General features: G+C 37.7%; 1 protein-coding gene across 2 annotated transcripts in view; it reads left to right on the top strand.

Annotated features, from left to right (window-relative positions):
• The first annotated feature begins 16,988 nt into the window (after positions 1–16,988).
• Positions 16,989–22,726, top strand: part of LOC150085456 (jouberin-like) — a 320,291-nt gene continuing 314,553 nt past the window's right edge. For both annotated transcript variants that reach the window (XM_090373258.1, XM_090373259.1), the window contains exon 1: positions 16,989–17,024. In XM_090373258.1, coding sequence (XP_090229384.1) covers positions 17,008–17,024 — 17 coding nt within the window. In that variant the 5' untranslated portion in view covers positions 16,989–17,007. The remainder of the gene's footprint in view (positions 17,025–22,726) is intronic.

Below are 22,726 nucleotides of genomic sequence, written 5' to 3'. Positions count from 1 at the left end.
CTGGATTAAGGATGAAATAGGCCTCTGGCCATATTTAAATTTGAGGCCCCTTTTATATATATATATATATATATAATTAATAATACTAATAAGTTGTAGTGAAGAATCACAACGGCTAAAAAAGAACAAAAAAATTAATAATATATTGTGCTGGATTATAGATCTAGAACACTGCTAGTAATAGCAGAAATACCTAGCAACCATAATGAAATATAGATAAATAGATTTGATAAGTGTATGAATGTTTTTTTCCATTCCTACACCTGACAGGTCAGCACTGGAAAAAAATAAAAATTGTCTGAAATTTCATTGTAATGAAATTTCAGACATTTTTATATAATTTTTTCCATTATAACTACACCTGATAGGTCACACCCTTACTCATACACTTATCAAATCTATTGTGTGTGTGTATATTACACATATACGTATAAATACAAATACTACATAGGTTTTTATATTTATATTGTGAATAATAATTCCTTGATAAAAATGTAAAGTAAGAGATCAAAAATGTTTTGTTTTTTGACTTGAAAAATAATGATAAAAACAATTTTAATAGAAACTTTTAACTTGTTTATTTTACGATAAAAAGGTATAAGAATAAAATTTAAACACTTAACAAGTTAAGTTTAAGAATGCTTTTATATTACTTGTTTTCTTGGTTTATTATTATTATCAGAAATTTTTATCACTACATTATTATTCATTTACACTGAAAATGAGGCCCCTTTTCCGTGACCCCCCCCCCAGTCAAAGCGTTAACTCGGCCCTGGTTTAGACTGCCAGTTTCTGATAATTTTAATAATAAATGTGTCACTGTTGACTTAATACAGTGACTTCTTTTAGCTATTTCATGTGCAGAATCTGCACACTATTTCATGTGCTCCTCTGCATTCAATACAGCAGCAACGCTTTTCCTCTGTCTTTTTAATTGTAAAAACTTAGCCATTGCAATAGCACAGAATACTGGGCTTGTGGCATGTGCACTGTATTCAGAGGCGGATTTAACGGCGGGCGCGCGCCCTGGGCCCCGACTTCTGAAGGGCCCACGCAAAACCGCAACAAATTAGTTGAACTAATATGTTCAACTATTAGTTCAAAACTTTGTGATTATTATTATGCTATTATTAATTATATTATACATATATTATATTCAAATTTTATTGGAAATAAAACATTAATAGTACATAATATTTTTTTATTTATTTAAAAAATTGGTTAACATGTATTTTTATTTTCCCTGTCTCTCTCTTTTTTTTTAAGGGACCCAATATTTTCTTCTGCGCCCGGGGCCTCAACCGATCTTAATCTGCTCCTAACTGTATTTATACTGCCATTAAGGTGATGCAATCGTGTGTGGTACATGACATTGTCTAAGAGAGCTTGCTCGAGATGGTTAGCGTAATAGGTGAACACAAAGGAATTAGATGCAGAGAACAACTTGGATATAATTTATTTTTAGATTTAGAAAGGCTTTTGATATAGTTCCACATGAATGTTTTGTGCATTATTGTATTCAGGTTTGGAGGCCTCACCAAAAAAAAAGGTACTTTTAAAAGTGGTACATAGAAAAATAACCAGATTGGCAGGAGCTCTAATTATTCCTGTGAGGAATATTTAGGTGTGGACTGCAAAGCATTGGCAAAAAGGCTTCTTAAGAGCAGAATTGGCCATAAGAAGTGCAGGGCCTTATTTAGGGCAGTTTTGCAAAGCCTTGTAGTATGCACATATTTTATTTTATTATTATTGTTTAAAACTTTTTCTTGGTACCAGTTCCACAACAGGAACTGGTACCAAGTGCATGGGGTTGTTGGTTGTGTCCGATTACTATTATACTGTTGGTCAGGGAACTGTCTTACTATCCTACAGTTGTTCAGGATTGTGGCTTTCTGGAGTTCCACATAAGCTTCCTCTGGCAGGCCTATTGTTGCTAGGTTCTTATGGAAGCTCTTTGGCACCATCTGATGGTTGACATAATGATCAGGATGGTCATTGCTTGTTCCATATACCACATATCTTTGACTTGCTCTCTTAAGTTTGAGTACCACCTGTTCTCTTCCTAATGTTTTCTGGAGGTGCTGGTCAGCACTGCTATGTCAATCAGGTAGGTAGCCATTTCCTTCTTGTCAATGAGGGTTATGTCTGGTCTGCTGTGCAGGATCATCTTGCTGTTATGGTGGCATGGTCCCAGTATAATGTGCGAGTAGAGCTCACTAGTACAGCCTGAGGTTAGTGCCTGTAATATGGTAAGCTTTCTTTGATCAGATGGTATTTTTGGCACTAGTTTCTGATATATTATCCTGGCCACCTGGTCATGTTTGTAAGTGTACTCCATCTGGGTGATCACACTGCATCCTGCAGTGATGTGCTAGGTTGTTTCTGGGGCCAGGTAGCATCATTGATGTGTGTCATCTTTTACTCCAGGGCCCTTGGTAATCTATTTCCTGTAGTTCCTAGTGTTGATTACCTGGTCTTGGATGGTGAGCATGAATCCTTTGGTCTCAGTGACGAGCCTTCTGTTTGTCAGCCAAGCGTTGGAAGCCATCTTATTTATGTAGTCTTTATGGAGATCATTGTAATGTTTGCCGTGGATTGTGTTCTTTGTGAATCTTTCTGTCTTTGTTTCTTCTGTCTGTGTAAGGGTGTTGTCCTTGTTGAGGTTGAGTGTTGTGTCCCGTTTGTCTTTCTTTCTTATGACTTTTTATAGTGCTGTGTTTTTTGGAAGTAATCCTACAGGTTCTTAATCACCTTCTCTTGTTCAATGAGGTCAGTCAGTATCCTCCCTCCTTCTCTATGGGCTATTGTTAGTCTCTCGATGGCCAACTTTGGGTAGTGTTGGTGGCTCTTAGTCTTTATTATCCTGGTCGATCTCATAATCTCTTCCAGTCCAGTGTTGGTCCAATATACGATCCCGAGGGAGTACCTTAGCACTGGTCCCACCATTCAGCTTTGACTTTAGCACTCTTCTCAGTCTCTGAAGGTATTTCTCATTGAAGCAGGCCTTGACCTCCTTGTATTCTATCTGGTGGCCTGCATCATCCCCAGATATTTATATGTCTCCCGCTGTCATGGCTTAAATCTCTCCACCGGTCTTCAGCTGGTAATTTTGTCTCACAGGATGACCCTGATACAGTCCATGGATGGGTCTTGCATTTGTCTAGGCCAAATTGCACCTTGTTGTCAGTGTTGAACTCTTCGGTGATCTGGAGTAGTTGTTGGAGTTGATTCTCATTTGCGGCATAGAGTTTGATGTCATCCATGTACATCAAGTGAGAGAGGGTGTACAGATTCTTCCTCCCTTCATTTAGGGTATATCCATGCTTGCTGTTATTGAGCCTGGTAGACAGTGCGTTGAGTTCTAGACTGAACCATGGTGTGCTCAGGGCATCTCCCTAGAAGATTCCTCTTCTGATGGGTATTGATCTGGCCTGATGTTCTCGACCTTGATGGTGGTCCTCCATTTTGCCATGATTGCTTCTGAGAAGCATGCCAGTGTCAGGTTGACTTTGTATATCTTCAGTGGATTGTGTTCTTTGCCATGGATTGTGTTCTGTCAGCCAGCTATGGGGCATAAATTCAAAAGCTTTGTGGTAGTCTATATAGGCCATGTACTGGATACGGTGCTTGTTGTAGGCTTGTTCCATAACTGCAGCAGCAATTGTCAATTGCTCCTTGCATCCTCTACTAGGGCCAATAAGCAGATGTGTTTATTGACCCTAGTAGAGGATGAACATTATGGCCAATAAGCAGATGTGCTTATTGGCTATAATGTTCTGGCTCTCAGAGTGGTCTGATATCACCTTAGTTATGCAGGATCTTGTATATTGTTGGAAGACAGGTGATTGGTCTGTACATTGCCTGGTTTGTGGTGTCCTTGGCCTTCAGGTAGGTGATTCCTTGAGTCAGACTAAGATTGTGTCAGGGTGCATTATTATCTGGGTGAAGTGCTCCACTGTGCCTGTGCAGCTGAACTTCTCATACCAGTAGTTGTAGATGTTATCATTCCTGGGGTTCGCCAGTTGTAGGACTTACTGATTGACTGTTGTACATCTTCGTCCCGAATCTCTCATTCTGTCATCTCATGTACATTCTTGGTTTTTTTTTTTTTTTTTTTTTCCTTTCTAGATATATCCAGGGTGCACGGCTATTATGGCTAACTTCACTGCTCCACAGATTTCCCCCTGAACTCTTGGAGCACCTTCTGGTTGGTGGGGGGGGGGGATATATTGCCTTCCTTCTCCTCTTGTCTGATTGTCCTGTAGAAGGCTCTCTGATTTTCATCAAATGTCCTGTTGTCTGTTTTCTTCTGGCTCTCTCCTTGTAATGGCAAAGTCTCTTGCCAAGTACTAGGAGTTTCTGCTTGAAGGTGTCAAGGTATTCTTCAATCCTCTGATTATGTTCTCGTGTTTGTTGTGGATGTTGTCTTTCTTGAGGATGGCCTTCACTTTTCTGATCAACTTCTTACTTCTGTTGCCCCATTTCTATTAGGTTAGTTGGCCTACCTTCACTCTTATCTCTTGTCTTCTGCTGTAGCCTTCTTTCCGAGGCTGGTGGTTCCTTGTGTTTGCATTTTGTGTTATGTTGGTCTCTAGTTTCTCTCCAGTTAACCCTGGTGGCTGCTACAGCAGCACAGTAAATGGCTGTGCAGATGGTTTCTAGTGTTTCTTCATTGTTGTTGAGATAATCTGGTGTTATTTGCTTTTTGAGGTGGTCTGTGACTTGCCCCAGGATTCTGTCATTTTCTGCTATGGTATGGTGTGGGTCTTTGTGCGGTCCATTCCCTCAACTTCTGCTAGGGCCTTCTTCCACTCTTCTATTCTGGATATTGCAATCTCGTCTGTTTCCACTTCAGCTATGGCGCCTCCGTAGCCAGGTGAGCAGGAACAGCAGTGTGTAGCACACGCTTCTTGATTAGACCGGGGTTTGAGTCCATGACCACCAAATACGGAGGATGCGGAAAGGTCAGGGAATGACCACCACATATCCCCTGAGCAATATGGCCTTAGTTGCTAATGCTCCTAAAAACCAAATAACAACAACTTCAGCTACTCCAGGTAGTAGGTCATGCACTTGCTGTTCCTCCTCCAGTTTTGGTTCTGTTGGGTCTATATTTGTTGTTGCTTGTAGTTGATCACTCACATCCTGCTTAATTTTTTCCAAGATTGCATGAGCTGTCAGGTTCTTCTTGGTGATGGTCTGTCTCTGGTCTGCTATTTGCCTTTCGGTAACCTGAACAGTCGAGGAATCATTCCAACCAACTTAATGTGTAGTTTTATCCTGTACATTTTTTTTTTTTTTTTTTTTTTTTTTTGTGGTAGTTGTTGGCACATAGTCTTCTGTGGCCATAATGCACCTCCCAAGGTTTTTGCAGTACTCTGATCCAAGCTTGAGGCGGGAATCGAACCCGCCACCTTTGGGTTGCCAGGCAGGCACTTTACCTCCTGTACATTTGCTCGCATGATGAACATATTCATTTTGATCCTCCATGTGTTGGCTTCTTCTTCCCTCCTGGGTGGTTACTAGTGCAGTTGCACATGAAGCACTTCCACTTGGTTGGCCCAGATGGCCTTGCCCTTCAGTTGTGGTAGCCATACTGGAGATACTCTTTTCACTCTCATACACTCTTTCCACTCTTTTCCATGGGAGACTGTCTCCAACTTTTCAAACCGACCGCTCTTATTATTATTATTAAAAGAATGTATGCAATTTGTGTCATATTTTTCATATGACAGAAATTGCACAAATTGAATGTGTGTGACAAAGGACTATTTTGCAATAGACCATTACTGTTAAACATGTGTAGATTTGTACATAATCATGGCTCTTGTCTTTTTGCATAAATGCAAGAAGACAAGAGCCATGTCTTTTAGTTTAACAGTTGTTTCTATTTATACTGAAAGCATACTCTTTCTTGCTTTTCTCACTGCAAATTCTCTTATTATGAGGGCTCAATAAAGAATGATCATAATTTTTTGTTCACAGCATACCTTTATTAGTCATACATATTTTGATGGTCCTTTTTAAAGTAGTCCCCATTTGATGAAATGCAATTACTCCAACGTTTCAGCCATTCTTCAAAAACATGGTAGAAGCCATTTTTTGACATGCGTTTGAAAATTGCCTCTGATGTCTTTGTAACTTTTTCTGACAACCAGAAACATTTTCCTTGCAGCTCCTTTAACTTCAGAAAAAAAAACAAAAAAAACCTCAGGGTGCAAGATCAGTGCTGTAGGATGGACGAGGAATACATTTAATATTAATGCTGGCTAAGTACAGTATGAGCAATGTGAGGTCTCATATTGTTGTGATGCAGCATCCATCCACCTGTTTGCAGCTGTGGTTGTTTGCGGCAAATGTGATCCCACAGACTGTGCAGTGCAGGTCTGTAGTAAGGTCCAATAATAGTCATGTGATGTGGCACAACATGCTGGTAAACCATTCCTTGAATGTCAAAAAAAGAGATGACCATAACTGTCCCACAGAATCCACAGATTTTGTTTTTTTTTCAGTGTTGGCAATGATGTAGACTTCCAAACAGAGCTTTGTTGGTTACTCTCTGGGTTGAAATGAAGCCATGTCTCATCTGCGATTATCACCTTGTGCAGCAGAACCTTGCCATCTGTAATAACCATCCATTGCAGCTCCTGACAAACTGCCATGTGAACTTGCTGTTGCTCAGGTGTGAGTAGTCTTGGAACCCATCATGCACAAACACGTTTCATATGCAAGTGGTCATAGAGAATACCTTGTATGCTTCCCACTGATATTCTCAACATCTCTGCCAGTTGCTTTACTGTTATACAACAATCTTCTCTCATGATTACAGAAGCAATATTTATAGTTTCTGTGGTGACAGCAGTGGTTGGAGCTTCAGGACTGCTGGTTTTTATAATTGAATCATGTCTATCTTTAAACATATAGTAAGCGGTACAGTTGTTCATAAAAAAATTATGATCATTCTTTTATTGAAGAGCCATTGTATTTTGTTAAATTCCAAGATCTTTGCTACACTGCATTCAGTAGTACACATAGAACAAGTAGAAGATTTTATTTCCTGTGCAGGGCCCAGTTGGCTAAATTGGCTTAAGGCCAGTCCTGTTTAGGAGTGGGGATAGCTGTCGAGCTGTATGTATAAGGCCCTGTGCAGGGTAAGTAAAATGAATAAGGGAGGTATATATTTACAAATTAAGAGTAACAGAGGCCTGGATCTCATGTAGCTATTTTTTGGCAGTGTGTTGTAGCTCATTGGAATAAATTAACCTGCTGTGGTGGTGCCAAGGCAAAGTTTTGGTAAAGTTAAAATGGAATTGAAAGGTGGCCTTGCTTTTACATTTGCATATGAAAGGAGGGCCACATGTGGATGTGAAGTGCCCAGTTACCAGTGTATTTAGATTATATATATTTTCCCAATATAACTGGTTTTTGGACACACACACACACACACACACTATACTGAAAAATAATTACAGAATATAGAGTGAAGAGGACCAAGGGAACAAGTAAGGTAGAATTAACTTTGGCAAGCACAAGCACTCATGTCCAAATGCAGACATTAATACGACCCCAATTTCGGTTATGTTGGTAACAACTAGGCCAAATGTATATAATAAGCCTACTGATGTATAACCAGAACTCACTCCAGAATATTTTCTTTTCATTTAATATTTTCACAACGTGACAAGTATGTTAACATAATGTTTTTTATTATTATTTCAGATGTTTGTCCATTTTTTCAAGAGAATATTTTTCTTCTACAAGCAGTATTTTCTTTAAAATAATATTTTTAATGACATGATATGGCAAGACTGAAAGACAACATGAAAGAAGAAGAAGAAATTCCTCTGTGTAAGTCTTTTAGTCTCCCTCTCTCTATACATATATATATCTGTGTATAATATATGTGCAAGTATATATATTTTAGGGATCAACAATAATCTTATTAGATGGAGGAGGGACTGCTATTAATGAATTGAGATTAATTAAATACAGACAATTTTCAGACTTAGTATTAGCAGTGGCAAATGATGCAAGAAAGCTAGCTTATACAGCATCAGCCAAAAAAAAAAAAAAAACTTCCCACCTGTCCATCCTCCTCGAATAGTTTGTCTAGTACTTCCTTGAATTTATTCAGGGTATATAAATCTTTATTTGTCCTACCAAATATAAAATATAGGTGTACATTGGTAAGTGACAAATTCCCTTCATGGCAAAAAATGTCAGGGGATTACCATAAAATGTAAATAAAAGAATGGTTAAAATATACAAGAAAGGTTAAATATACACGAAAAGATGAAATATAAACTGCATTACTCATCACTACATTTCTGTCTAGAGTCCTGGCAATTGTAATACAAAAGTTCATCTTAACATCACGTCCACTGAATCAACTTGTGTGAGATGTACACTATTCACTTGTGTACACACAGTTCTTGACAGAAATTCACACAACTACTAGGCAACAGTAGCCTCAGCAAACCACACTGCGGTTTGTTTCCTATATTTCGGATCTTCTATGAGCCTTAGTAGGTCAATTCCGATATGTGTTAGGCACTGAATTGATTGTAACGGACTGGCGTGTATAAACCTGTCGGCCATCTTTAGTCTGTTGGTCTTCATTCTCAAGGATTTGGTGCTTCTTAATGCAGATGGCAGGATGTGCCACTCACAAAGCTGCCAGAAGCATGGTGATGATATCGTGCCAGTCATCATTTTGATTGTGGTTATTAATTGTTTCCAGGCAATGATGTATGGTAAACACTGCAGTTTAAGCTGTTCAGAGAGCTGCGTGGTCCTTAACCGTTGAGGGAGATGGTGCTTATAAATAAATAATAAATAAATTTTCTGTTTATACTCCGGGACAACCAAACGGTTAGAGGAGTTGTTATGGTTTGCCCACTTCAGCAGCCAGAATTCACTCACATATATTTCCTAATGTGGGTAGGGGTGGCTGATGCCCACAATTCGGTGGCATACAAAATGGCTGAATACACTGTAGTTCTTAAATATCATGCGGTTGTTGTCTGTTTCATGTGCAAGAGGTGCTGTTTTGTTGCCCAACGTAAGTAGTTCATTTTCTTTACAATCAGGTCAATATGTGACTTGAACATAAGTTTAGTATCAAATGTTACTCCCAGATCTGTATGCGTCTCAACAACTGGGATAGGTTTGCCATTAAGTTTCAGGTGTACGAGCATAGGCAATTTTTTGAGCTAGTACACCATGATTAGTCTTCTGCGGATTTAGGGCCAAGCCAAATTTATCTAAGTACACAAATAAATTCAGAAGCTTATAATTAATCTGGTCACACAATGCACTATTGGTAATGGATGGTTGGATGGGTGTTAGGATCTTAATATTGTCTGCATAAGTACATACATCATCCCTACCCTTGCAGAACAGGATCATCATGGTGGTAAAGTGGAGTCCAGATAAGACTCCACCCTGTGGAACTCCTGCATGGAGTTGCCGTTCGAGGATCTGACTCTCTGTACGGTAATAAATGGACCGACAAGTAAGTAGGGCCTGTAGGAACTTCAGCAGATTTCCTTTTATTTGGAAGGCGTGTTGGAGCAGATAAAGTAAGGCATGTACATCCAGACTATCGAAGGCTACTTTTATATCGGCATAAATTATTTCAATTTCCTTTCTGGCTTGGAAAGCATTTAGTATCGCGGCTTGAACTGTGAGGAGGTTAGTAATTGTTGATCTTGTAGTTATTGAATAATGAATTTGTTGAGGCTGCCTGGCCAGTATCTGATTCGACAACTTTGGCAATAGAACTTTCTCCAGTACTTTTAACAGGGTAGATGCAGTAGATATAGGCCTATAGTGCCCCATGAGGTTAGGCTTTGTAATTTTCGGCATTGGAATTACAGCGTACTTATTCCAGTTCTCAGGGGGGAAACTTGGCAAGCAAAGATAGAGCTATAAATTGCTTGGAGTGGTTCAATTAGGTAAGGGCTGAGACACTTTACCATGAAGTGGGGGACTCCATCAACTCCAGCTGTCTTAGTTGCCCTGAGGGAGTTAATACTCTGTATTAGTGCCTTTTTAGTGATAAGAACAGACTCCATCTCATTGTCAACTAATTGATCCCAGTCAAACTCCCCAACATGAGACGTGATATATGCTGGAGAATCTGCAGATGTGGTCCATCCACGCTTCTTTGTCAAGCCCCTGATTTGTGTAACTTTTATGTATGCATCAAGGTAGCTTCCCCATGTCAAGTGTTTCTTTCATTGTAGCGTTTGATTGCTCTAGATTTTTCCCTATTAAATATTGCTCTGGCCCTCGAGTAGTTAATTCTATTTTGTGCGTCCTTAGACAGTTTCCATTTTCTGTGCAGAGTTTGCTTTAGTTTAAACAAGTTCCACCAGGTTTTCGATTTTGATGATATCCTTACTACTTTGGAAGCCGCAAATTCTGTAATAGAATTGATCCAACTGGTTAAGAGAGCTGTTGCAAATATGGCATCACATTTGAATAGACATTCCCACCGGATAAAGCTGGCAGCAAATAAGCAGTTATTTAGGTCCAGAAAGGCTGGTGAAGTGACAAGCTGGCTCTTAATTTTTTATTTGGCATTGAAGTCCACATACGGTAGCATTATGAGCATTGCAATTGGGCTATGATCTGATGGAAAGAACGTTTCAGGGGGTACATCAATTATACATTTACCAGAAGACAGAATTAGGTCAAGTCTATTTTCGCCTCTTGTAGGTTGGTTATTGATAAGAGAGATGGAGCATGGCTGTAGTTTATTTAACATGGTGTCCAGCAAGTTATTGAGCTGTGGTGGAAGGTTGAAATCTCCACATACTATATGGGTGGCTGACACATGTAATTTGATGAGAAGCCAGTCTACTACATTATTTATCATTTCTAGACTAGGGACAGGTGGAATGTAAACTACTGCTATATCTAAGAGTACTGTGCGGACTTTTAAAGTGACAAGTAATGCCTCATAAAGCTCTGAATCTGAGTAGGCGACCGAGATGATTTGAAGTGCTATGTCACGTACAAACAAGGCTACTCCTCCACCCCTCATTACAGATCTGGATTTGAAGTAGGTGTTGTATCCAGTAGCGTCAGCAGTGACTAGAGACTCTTGATGTGGCTGGAGCCAGGTCTCGGTGAGACAGATAACATCAGTAGACCGGGGTACTCAATCCCACAACAGCATATGGAATACAACAGTCTTCCATATGTTGTTGTGCCGACCGGGCTAGCCGAGTGGGTAAAGTACCTGCTCGGCAACCCAAAGGTCGCGGGTTCGATTCTCGCCTCGGGCTTGGATCAAAGTACTGCAAAAACCTTGGGAGGTGCAATATGGCCACAGAAGCCGATGCGCCAAGAACTACCAAATCAAAAAAAAAAAAAAAAAAAAAAAAAATATGTTGTTGTGGGATTGGGTTCATGAACCACCTGCTGTTGTGGAATTGTTCCATTAATGAACCACCTGCTGGCTGAATGCAAATTTCTACACATCTAACCTGCAGTCATCCTTCCTCAATTTGAATTTATGTTTTCTTGTGTGTAATCTGAGCAAAGGGAAGGATTCCATCAGTATTGAGCTTACTCAATCCATTCAAAACATTAAACGCCCCAATTAGATCTCCTCATATGTGCCTAATCTCCAGATACTGCAATTTTCAGAACCGAAGCTTTTCTTCATAAGGGCACCCTTTTCTTTTCCTCATTAATCATTACTCTTCTCTGCATCTGTTCCACATCCTAAAATGTCACTTCCAGACCTATGCTGTACTCAGACAGAAGCCTTATTTTAGGAAGGCTGTGGATTTGACTTAATTTCCAGATTGATAATTTTTTTACACTGATATCAAGAAATTTCAACATTAAAAAAAAAAAAAAAAAAGTAGCTAGGCAAAATCAAATTTATTTGAAATTAAAGAAATACAATATGTGGCCATTTTTTAATATACAGTAATACCCCGAAGTTACGCTATAGGTGGGTCCGACGGAAATCGCGTAAGTCGAATTCGCGTAAGTCGGGGTACAACTTTGCATATAAATACTGTACATATAAATTTTGCTTAATTGGGACCAAGGACTAACAAAAACACTAGTTTAGAAGAAAAATATTAATAAAATTGCAGTTCTTTATACATATTAATACAAAATATGTATTAAAAAAACAAATGACTTACGTAAAAAAGTTATTTCGATGTCGATGGCTTCATAAAATCTAACAAATTCGTCTGACGACACAGCGCGTTCTTTTTTCACGCAGAATTTCTTCGTAGCAAGCTAATAATTTTTTTATTCCTTGCTTTGTAGCTATAACGCGTTCTTCGTTGGAGTCTGTTTTCTAAAATTTTTAAGCCCTTTTCAATTTTCAACCTGTCAAGTTTGCAATTGTCATGTGCTTTTCGTCGTTGCTTCATTTAGGCCTGTAGCATGTGCAATATCTCATGGTCTTTCATTTCGCTCAAAGCGTTTCACAATTTCAGATTTTTTCTCTATCGACAGAGGCGGACTGGCCATAAGCCTTACCGGGGAAACCCCGGTGGGCCAGTGTGATTTTGGCCATAAACCATAGTATGAGGCCACTTTAAATTTTCCCGGGTAAGAATTTTTGACCAGTCCGCCTCTGTTTATCGCTAATTGCTTTTCTTTTTCTCTCTGAATCTGCAGTGTCTTCACCAGGACGCTTCCTTTTCACACCTTTTAATTAAGTATTTTACTCATTTTTAGGGAATAAAGCACAATTACAAAACGAGGAGGCACGCTTGATACGCATAAACAAAGCTGCGCGCATGTAGCAACTGAATAACCAACACCATAAAGGCAGAGATACACTATTAACACCTCACATTTCTAGGGATTACTACCATAAAACAATAAAAATCCAGTTGCATTTCTACTAGTGAAATCTGTTATAAACTGGTAGTAAACTCGATCTAATTGCATTTGCGATTATACCGATAGCTGGAATTGTGTTGGTTTTTACGTTATTATGGTGAAATGTGTTTCCCCTTCACTGATATAAAAAAAGATAAAAGCAGCAAAGTTGAATTTTGTTCATCTTTCGCTCTCATTCTCCGCCGTCGCACCGTATACCGATAACATATGAAAAACGACCTTGAAGATAGTGGGCGGCAGCGTTGCCAAACGAAAAAAATCAAGAACCGCGTAACTCCGAGTTCGCGTAAGTCGGGGTATTACTGTATATTTAATACTACCATTGTAATATTGTGTAATACAGATATCAGACAAAACTTAGTTACTTCTATTATTTTTGAACGCATGTATATTCTATGCTTGTTTGCTTATAACACTGAAATTAGAGTATAAGGTTAACCCATTTTCTCTATTACAAGTATACTAGTTATGATTGAAGAAAAGGTGCTTCTGTTAAAGAAGTAGATAATTTGCTGGTGTTTCAAAAAGAGCAATAATAAGAGAATGTTGCCTGAAATCATTTGTGATATGGAGCATTATTCTGCTAGTAGTAACAATTGCCAGATGAATAAACACTGAACATGAAGCAATGCATCTCATTGGAAACAATTTTCAGGCAGACTGTGGCATTTAAATATTGATCCTGGTATCAGGAGATCTAGTGTGTGTGCTACAGAAATCCATTCCATACCATTAAAGTTCCAATATCAGCCCACAGTTGGGACACTTGGCACAATGGGTCCTGCCATCGACATGGAACAACTGGAATTTGTCAGACTAGTCAACCTTTTTCCATCATTCATTTGTCCTTTATTAGAGTTAGCCACTGTACTTGTAAACTTACACGCTTATCAGCTTGTTTTTAACTGACAAGAGTGGAACTTGGTGAGATTGTCTGTTCCTATATCCCATCCATTATAGGGTCTGATGCACACTATTATTGTACTGTATTGTCATTTGACTAATGTGACCTGCCTATTATACTGTCAGATTCTTTTCATTCTTCATCAGCCTTCCATATCAACGAGCTGTCTCCCACCATAGCCTACCTCTAGGATGTTTTCTGGTTGTTGGATCATTCTCGGTAATTTTGAAAGAGTATCACTAATACATTAAGGCAGTTTTTTGAAGGAGAAGTGTGTAACTACCAACCACACAGTCTGACTTCAGTAGTAGAATTCTGAAGGCTACATAGATTTTTCCTTTGTTAGGAGAAAATCTGTAGCTGTCAGTGTTACTCATGAGCTGGATATAGGAAATAATTTCTGTGTTGTTTTTTTGGATTTTAGCAAAGAATTTGACTCAGTCTATCTGTAAGAAAGCAAGATTATATAGCATCAGCCAAAAAAAAAAAAGAAAAAAAGAAAAACAGTTCACCCCTCCAAGAATTTGTCTAGTTCTCCTTTGAATTTATTCAACCCATCCAGTTCCACAACAACAACAGATGGAAGCCTGTTCCAACAATCAACCACCTGCTGGCTGAAGGCAAACTTCTGCACATCTGTCCTACAACCATCCTTCTTCAACTTGAATTTATGCCTCCTCCTGTGTTAATGGTATTCTTTCACTTACTGAAAGAATACCATTAACATTCACCTTACTCAATCCATTCAAGGCTTTAAACACCTCAATCAGATCTCCCCGGAGGTGCCTAGTCTTGAGACACTGCAATTTGCAGAACTGAAGCTAAGATAACACAATTTAATATGTTAATTAAGCAAAAAGACAGTAAAAATTTCCAAAAAACATACCCATTTCTACTAGCACAAAGATCTGCTTCCTGGCACTTATAATCTCATACCTGAATCCATTGCAGCTTACTGTATAAGCTTGCAATCATGGGTAAGATTCTAAGATGGATTGCAAGGCATAAGATTGTGATTAATATTACTCTTCAGATTGGGCTAATGTTAGAAGTGTCGTCTCCAGAGAATCTAATTTGGGATCACTGTGTTTTCTGATTTTTATAAATGACATCAAAAAAAGGATACAAGGCAAGGGATACAAAGGATGATATAAAGATTGGAAGAGTGGTTAATTATCAGCAACAAGCTTGCAGAATGTCTTGGATAGACTTCAGAGATGGTCAGAAAAGTGAAAGCTATGTTTTAATGCAGCAAAATGCAAGGTCTTACACTTAAGGAATAGAAACCTCAAAATATCTTATACACTTGGTAGGTTGAATTAAAAACTGTGGAGGAAGAAAGGGGTTTGGAAGTTATGATATGGTTTTCTCAGCAAAGTAGGTAGGCAGCAAGGAAGGCCCATGATGTCCTGTCATTGATTTATCAAATATTGGCTTGTAGATATAGTGAGGTCACAATCTCACTGCATAAGGCTGTTGTAGGACTGCACTTAGAAATTCTGAGTTCAAGTATGGAAACTGCACTTGAATTCTGAGTTCAAGTATGGAGACTGCACCTAAAAAAAAAAAAGTCATTGAGCACCTTGAAAAGGGTCCAAAGACGACCCACTTGGTGAGATCTGCAAAGGGACACCCATATGAGGAAAGACTGAATGTTGTTAGCTATAGAGCCTGTCTACCAGATGCCTTAGAGGAGATCTGAGATGGGATAGTAAAATGAATGAAGGCAAAATTCTCACTATTATAAATGATTCCAGAACTAGAGGCCATAAATTCAAAGTATAGAGAAAGAAGATGTAGATTTGATTGTAGGAAATTTCCTTTCAGCCAACATGTTAATTTCTGGAATAAGTTATCTCAAGGAATAGTTGAAGCTGACAACTGGGGGAAATTTTAAGGTCAGCTGGATAGTTACTTATGTGAGGTAGGAAACGTACAAAGTGTGGCTGTTTAATAACAAGACTTGCAATAAAATAAATATAATGAAATATTTCTTACCTTACAAGTTATTCCCTTCAAATTTTTTCACGCAGCCTTATCAGAACTTTAGTGTAATATGTTTGATTGATAGTTTCATTTGGTGGGACATATTCAGTCCTAATAATTCCTTTAATATTAAAGAAAACAAGAAGCATGGTTTTCATTTTTAATTTTGACATTCTTGCTTTTTTTAGTCAGACAAATTGTTTGGTCTTCCATTGCATTGACTGTCTTTTAGTTTCTGGGTCATACTGTAACAGCCAACTTTCATCACAAGTAATTACAATACTAAGAAAGTCTGGATCTTCAATTTTTTCAAAGCATCTTCATTCAAAATTTTTGGCACCATCTTGGCACACACTTTCCTAAATTTTTAGTTAAAATTTGTCTAACTGTTTCTTTGCCCATATTGAGCTCTGATGCAATCATTCTAATGCTTAAACAATAATCACTTCTAATCATTGTCCTTACCTTGTGCACCAATTTTTCATTAGTTTTCATAGATACTGGGCGGCATGGTCATTCATCATTTTCTGCCTCTTCTTTTTAAATATCTTTTATGCCACTTAAACATATGAGCTCTTGACATAGTATCATCCCCATAAACTTGACAAAACAACTCATAACTTTCGGTTAGTGTTTTCTTTTTTTTTTTGTTAAAAATTTGAAGTTGATTTGTTGATTGAATCTTTTTTCCATGACTCTGCAAAAACACAATAGGTAATGAAGACCTGTCTCATTGCAAAGTGAATGAGCATATTGGAATGTAACTTGGCAGACAACTAGGGAGCTGCTGTGCCTTTGTTTCACTGGTGGCACTTGGTGTATAGTGGCTGCACATGCAGTCTCATTATTTAATAGTCACACCTTGTATAGATCATTTATTGTTTCTTTATTTGTGTATTTTGTTATTATTTTTTGTAGGTTTATTTATTTTTTAATTAGTTATTTATTTTATTATGCAGCAAAAGATATTAGCTACCTTGATGTGTGGCTAATACCAAATTTTGAGTTATACCTGTTGAAACAAATGACAAGGGTGAATCTCTTACCTCTGATAGTTATGCCATTAACTATGGGATGTATGAGAGGTTTTTTTTTTATATTGGGTTATTTGTTAAATATTTTTAACTTGGTGAATATGTTTAGGTTAACCTAGCTGCTTAATTACAGCTAGCCCATATGCTACAAGAGAATCATTTATAAAGCTGAAAACCAAAGCAAAGTTTCAGCAGCTTATGAAGACATCTGAGAAGTAAGTGTTTAATAACCTATTTTTGATGGTTATTTGCCTTTTAATTTTTGAGTTAATTTATTATTTTCATCTAGTTGTCTAAACCTTATGATTGAAAGATGGTGTTATTACTTTGGAAACAAAGATACTAAAGCACAATATAGCAAGAAAGCTTGTGGGCATTTTATTTTAGTGTTGTTTGTTTGCATCTAACATTTCAAAGATTGAATGAAGTCTTTTACTTTTTAACCATCTAAACATTAAAATACATTTTTCAGAAATATATGATTTTAGAGACCATAACACCATTACTGATCATATTTCAATTTCATAAATGACTAATTCCAGCTAATAAAGCTTCTCCAAAATAAAATGTTTTGCCTCACATGCTGATGAACTACAATTTGATATTTCATATATTGACAGTTGAAAGTAATAAGATCCCTTACGTTATTGAAAATTTTTTCATGAAAATAAAGATGGGGAATCTCTAGAAATATAAAAAGCAATATTGCAGTTAGAATAAATTGCAGGAGGTGTGTTCAAAAAAGTACCTAGACTACGATATAGTGACAGTAAGCACTTAAAGGATGGGCAGCTTAATCGCCTTCTGAGGCAATGCACTTAGCCCAGCAATCTTTCCCCTATTGAAAGCACTTCTGGAAAGTAAATTTTGAACTCGCTGGAAGCTGAGCCATCACGTTACTGTTTATTGTTTGTACTGTTTATCACACGTTGCACGGTACTGTTTATCAAATCAATGTCATTCTTTGTTCTTTCTAGTACAGAAACCCCGATATCTAGAGAATATGGGGTTTTCTGTACTTGAGAAAGTCTGTGTTTGGCCAAAATACTCTGACAAAGTAGTGATAACTGGGACAGCACATTATCATAGTGAAGTAACCAGTCTTTGTAGTTCCACATTGCTGGTCTTTTTCTTTGAACTGCATCACAAAGGCATTGCAGAACTTAAACAGAGAGCTCTTATTACCCCCCCCCCCCCAGCTATTCATGGTGGACAACACCCTTCAAGTAAAAACTGCCAGCAACATGGCCTTTGTTTTTGGGTCAAGGGGAAGAAGGAACTTCCACCGGACAAGGGCTTTGAAATTATACCCATAAATCTACATTTCATCTCCAGTTATGATACATTTCAAAAATGTCTCACCATTAGAAGAATTCTTTATTGCATACAAAAGACATGCCGTACACAATACCACCAGAAAGTCACATTAGTCTTTAAACAAATTAGAAGTGATTTTCTGGTGGTATTCACATTGTTCCTCTGTTAACAGCTGTGGAACAAACTTTTGCAGAAATGGGTCATGTTTGGTGTTTTTATTAAAATGGATGATATTATTTGCTGAGATACAAATTCCTTTAGCAATTTCATGAACAGTTAATCATTTTCATTTCACTCTCCAGAGTTTGAACTTGAGGCAGATTTCATTTGTTGAAATTGAGGACTGTCCAGATTGGAGATAACTTTTGACAGATTTCCTACCGCCCTTGAAATGATGGTGCCATCGAGAATTTGTGTACAGCACATTGCATAATTCCCATGTACTATTTTAAGAAGCACATATTTTTCACTTGTAATTTTTCAAATTTTAAAGCAAAATTTAACACACACACACTATTCAGTGCACTCCAACATTTTGTAATATGAGGTGAAAAACATTGTTATCAGCTGACAGTAACAAACTGTAAATGAAAAAAGCTTACTGCATGAAGATAAAGATGAGATATATCTAAACATATTATGTTTTGTCTTATCCTTAAAGCCGACCGGGCTAGCCGAGTGGGTAAAGTACCTGCCCGGCAACCCCAAGGTCGCGGGTTCGATTCCCGCCTCGGGCTTGGATCAAAGTACTGTAAAAACCTTCGGAGGTGCAATATGGCCACAGAAGCCGATGCGCCAACAACTACCAAATCAAAAAAAAAAAAAAATCTTATCCTTAAACAATGTGCATAATTTGGATATTTTTTGCACAGACTTCATATTAAGAAGTAGCTATTAATATAGGTAATTTTAGCACAAAGGCTATAATGCCCATATGTGGCTATCAGATGATATTGTTCATGAAGCTTGTTATTGTTATTTGGTTTTTTTAGGAGCATTAGTAACTAAGGCCATATTGCTCCGGGAATATGCGGTGGTCATTTCCTGACCTTTCCGCATCCTCCGTATTTGGTGGTGACAGGCTCGAACCCTGGTCTAATCAAGAAGCATGTGCTACGTACTGCGGCTCCTTCCCACCTGGCTACGGAAGCGCCCGTTCATGAAGCAAATTTCAAGATGAATATACTGATTAAATGAGATAAAAAACATATGTCCTTCTTTTGAAAGGCGAAGAGTTCAACTTGGTCATGTGGGTATCTTTTCTCTTCTGCTGATAACAAGGGAAATCAAGTAAAATATGTTTTACTTTAAGAATAATGTAGCAATGAGTACTTGTGGAGGGTCATTGCAAGTAAAAAGAAAAAGTTGAGGTGTATGAGAATGTCTAATGCATACCTTGTCAAGGACCACTTCTTGTCATACTTGCCTAGTACTAGAAGCCCAGAAGGAAGGTACTATCTTAATTTCCACAGTTTAGATTATTATGAACTTGTCAAATATTTTGTCACTGGTGGTAGTATTAGTTGGCTTTTTTTGATGGTTTTGTAGTCCTGAACAGGACTACAAAGATCTTCATTTCATTCATATCCAAATTTATTGGTTGTTTTTCTTCCTGAATTTCAGAATGAATCAGCTGGGATTGAACAGAATTACACATTATACTATCTGTCTGTCTTATAACTGGATTGGTTGGGATCTGATTTGTTTCATCAGAGGATTGTTAGTATATGTTTCATTTTGAATTGATACCACTTAAAAAGTTAGAATGAGTGATATGCTATGTGCTGGTTTGAAGATCTCAAATGCTAAGTGATTGGCAAAAGTTCTGAAGACAAATTGCTAAACTCTTTGGTAGAGAGAACAAAACATGCAAGCAAGTAAAAATGCATCTCCTACCTACTGTGTTTGACTTCAAACCATTATTATATATCTGATTATATTGAGCATAATTTTAAGTATGGGCCAAATGAAGTTGTCTTATGTTTGGGCCCATTAGAGAATGTTTTCTCTACTGGCAATCACCAGTGGACTACACATTTGACTAAAGCTATAGTCCACAGAAGGCCAAATGGACTAATCTTGATAGATTAGTCTAATTGCCTGCAAATTTGTTTTTGTGAATCTTATTTCTGTGTAATTTCTCCAATGAGGTTCAAAGAAGAATGGTCAAATAGGACACATTGACAGATTCCAAATTTTGAATGTATAGTTTACTAATAACATTACCCTTCTGAAATGTAGAAGAAAGGAAGAATAGAATATGGAAGTGTACTTCATACACACTACCATGCAAAAAGTAACCAGACACATTCATTGTGTGTGTGTGTGTGTGTTTTCCACTAACAAATGGTAGGCCACTATGGTGATCAGTTGTACCATCAATGTGGAATGGATTAGCCTTTGTCCAGCATTCCACTTCATCCTGTAGGTATTCTATAGGGTTTAAATTGGGAGTCTGTTGGCCACTCCAACTTTTGTACATTCATATCCATGAACCATTCTCAAACAGCATGGTAATATTGTATGGGGCATTATTCTGGTGAAACAAACATGGGTTTTTAGAAAAGTATTGCCTCATTGTAGGGAGCATAGAATGGTCCAAAATGTTAAGATATTAGCATTCATGGTTCCCATGGCCACACCATAACTCCACCTCTTGCTCTGAACTTCATTGTTGGCACTGCACTTAAACAACGGATTTCTCCAAGCATCCTCCACACCCGCTCATCTGATAAGAATAGTGTTGTACACAATGTATAGTTTCTTGTGTATTTTGTCCCCTTAGTTGTAAATCCTTAGTTATCTCAACTAAACCGTCAACAACATAAACGTTTCCCCAATGTCGCTACAAGTCTTCAGCTGTCTTGCCAAGGAATTTAAATTATAGTGAAGATAACAGTCAACACCTTTGTAAGAAACAAATGCATAACTGTGCTTGTTTTATCAGAGTAGAACTTAAGATAAGGAGTCTTGTTCAGAGAAATATACTGAAGAATTGTATTTCATAAAGATACAATCCAGATTCCAGATTCAATTTTTAGTGCTGAAATTACAGAGGCCCTACTAGTTCTCTATAATTTCATCACTCACTGTCTTGCGTCTCTTTCTCACCCAACTTAATTATGAAACATTACCTATGCCCAAATAAGTTTAGAATGGGCTAAATTAAACTGTGAACCCTTATTCTTTGATTTTACAGTACTGCCATGTGTTTATATCTTCTAAGCAGTTTATCATCCATGTGCAAATAACTATCAGCTAAGTTTTGTTTTCATAACCTCTACTCAGTAAAACGTATCTAGTTTTACTGAGTAGAGGTTACGAAAACCTCTTACGATCCTTAAGAGGTTTTCATGAACCTCTTAAGGATATTAAGATCCTTAATATCATATTATAACTCAAAGCATCATGCACACAATTTCAGACTGTTGTAACTCTCATAAAAATCATTTAACTTTTTTTTTTTTTTTTTTTTTTTTTTTATTCTCTAACCATGCACCTGTGGTGGTGCTACACATGATGAGGTATGCTTGTGTGAAAGGAAAACTAATTACAGTGGGGACCCCAGCATCTGATGGTAATTTGTTCCACAAAACCCATTGTATGTTGAAAATATTGTAAGTTGAAACCAATAATACATTGATTTCCTGTAATTCATTCCCCAGCAACACATAAAATAGGTATTTCTTACATGTTAAAAATTAGTATTTTATAAATATTATTTAATAAATAGTCATAAAACATCTTAAAATAAAAAACAAACAATAAATTAGAATTTACCTTAGACTTGAAGTGCAAAGCTGATGAAATCAATGGTGGCATAGTGGTGGTGGTGGGACTCTATATCAAGCGTCAGGTGTCTTTTCAGTCTTTTGTTGCTACTGGAAAAGAAACTGTCCAAAGTAGACTGTTTTTGATGACTTTTTTGTAGCTTTCTGAAGTAAGAAATGACTTAATCTTCAATTTTGCCCATCATGAGTTCAGTGTTTACAATGTCGGGGTGTTTTTTTACAACTTCTCTTAAACACTCCCAACAAGCAATGAGTCTTCAGCTGGCACTTTTTGGTTGTCTTTTTCTTCCTCTTCCTCTCCAGTGTCACTCTCCATAACTTTTTCCAACTCTTGTAGCTCCTCTGTTGTTAGCTAATGCCCATGAGCATCAATAAGGTCCTCCACATTCTCTTCTTTGGCACCATCGTAGCCAGGTGGGCAGGAGCAGCAGTACGCAGCACACGCTTCTTGATTAGACCGTGGGTCGAGCCTGTGACCGCCAAATACGGAGGATGCGGAAAGGTCAGGGAATGACTACTGCATATCCCCGTAGCAATATGTCCTTAGTTGCAAAAAACCAAATAATAACAACAACATAACATATTCTCTTTCCCAACTTCCAGACCCATTGATTTATCAAGAGTGACAATATCATTTGTCAAAGCACCATCATCTTCAAATCCGTAAACGTTATGGATAATTAAAGGCCAGATGTTTTTCAAGGCTAAATTTAAACACCTAGTGCAAACATCATTCCAAGAACTTACAATCAGCCTCACACAATCCAGCATGTTAAACTTCGACCTCCAAAAATCTTTGAGGGTGACAG

The sequence above is a fragment of the Mastigoproctus giganteus genome, chromosome 5, assembly GCF_048544385.1.
Source record: "Mastigoproctus giganteus isolate SK-2022 chromosome 5, ASM4854438v1, whole genome shotgun sequence".
Taxonomy (NCBI): domain Eukaryota; kingdom Metazoa; phylum Arthropoda; class Arachnida; order Uropygi; family Thelyphonidae; genus Mastigoproctus; species Mastigoproctus giganteus.
This window is presented reverse-complemented; position numbering and strand designations above follow the sequence as displayed.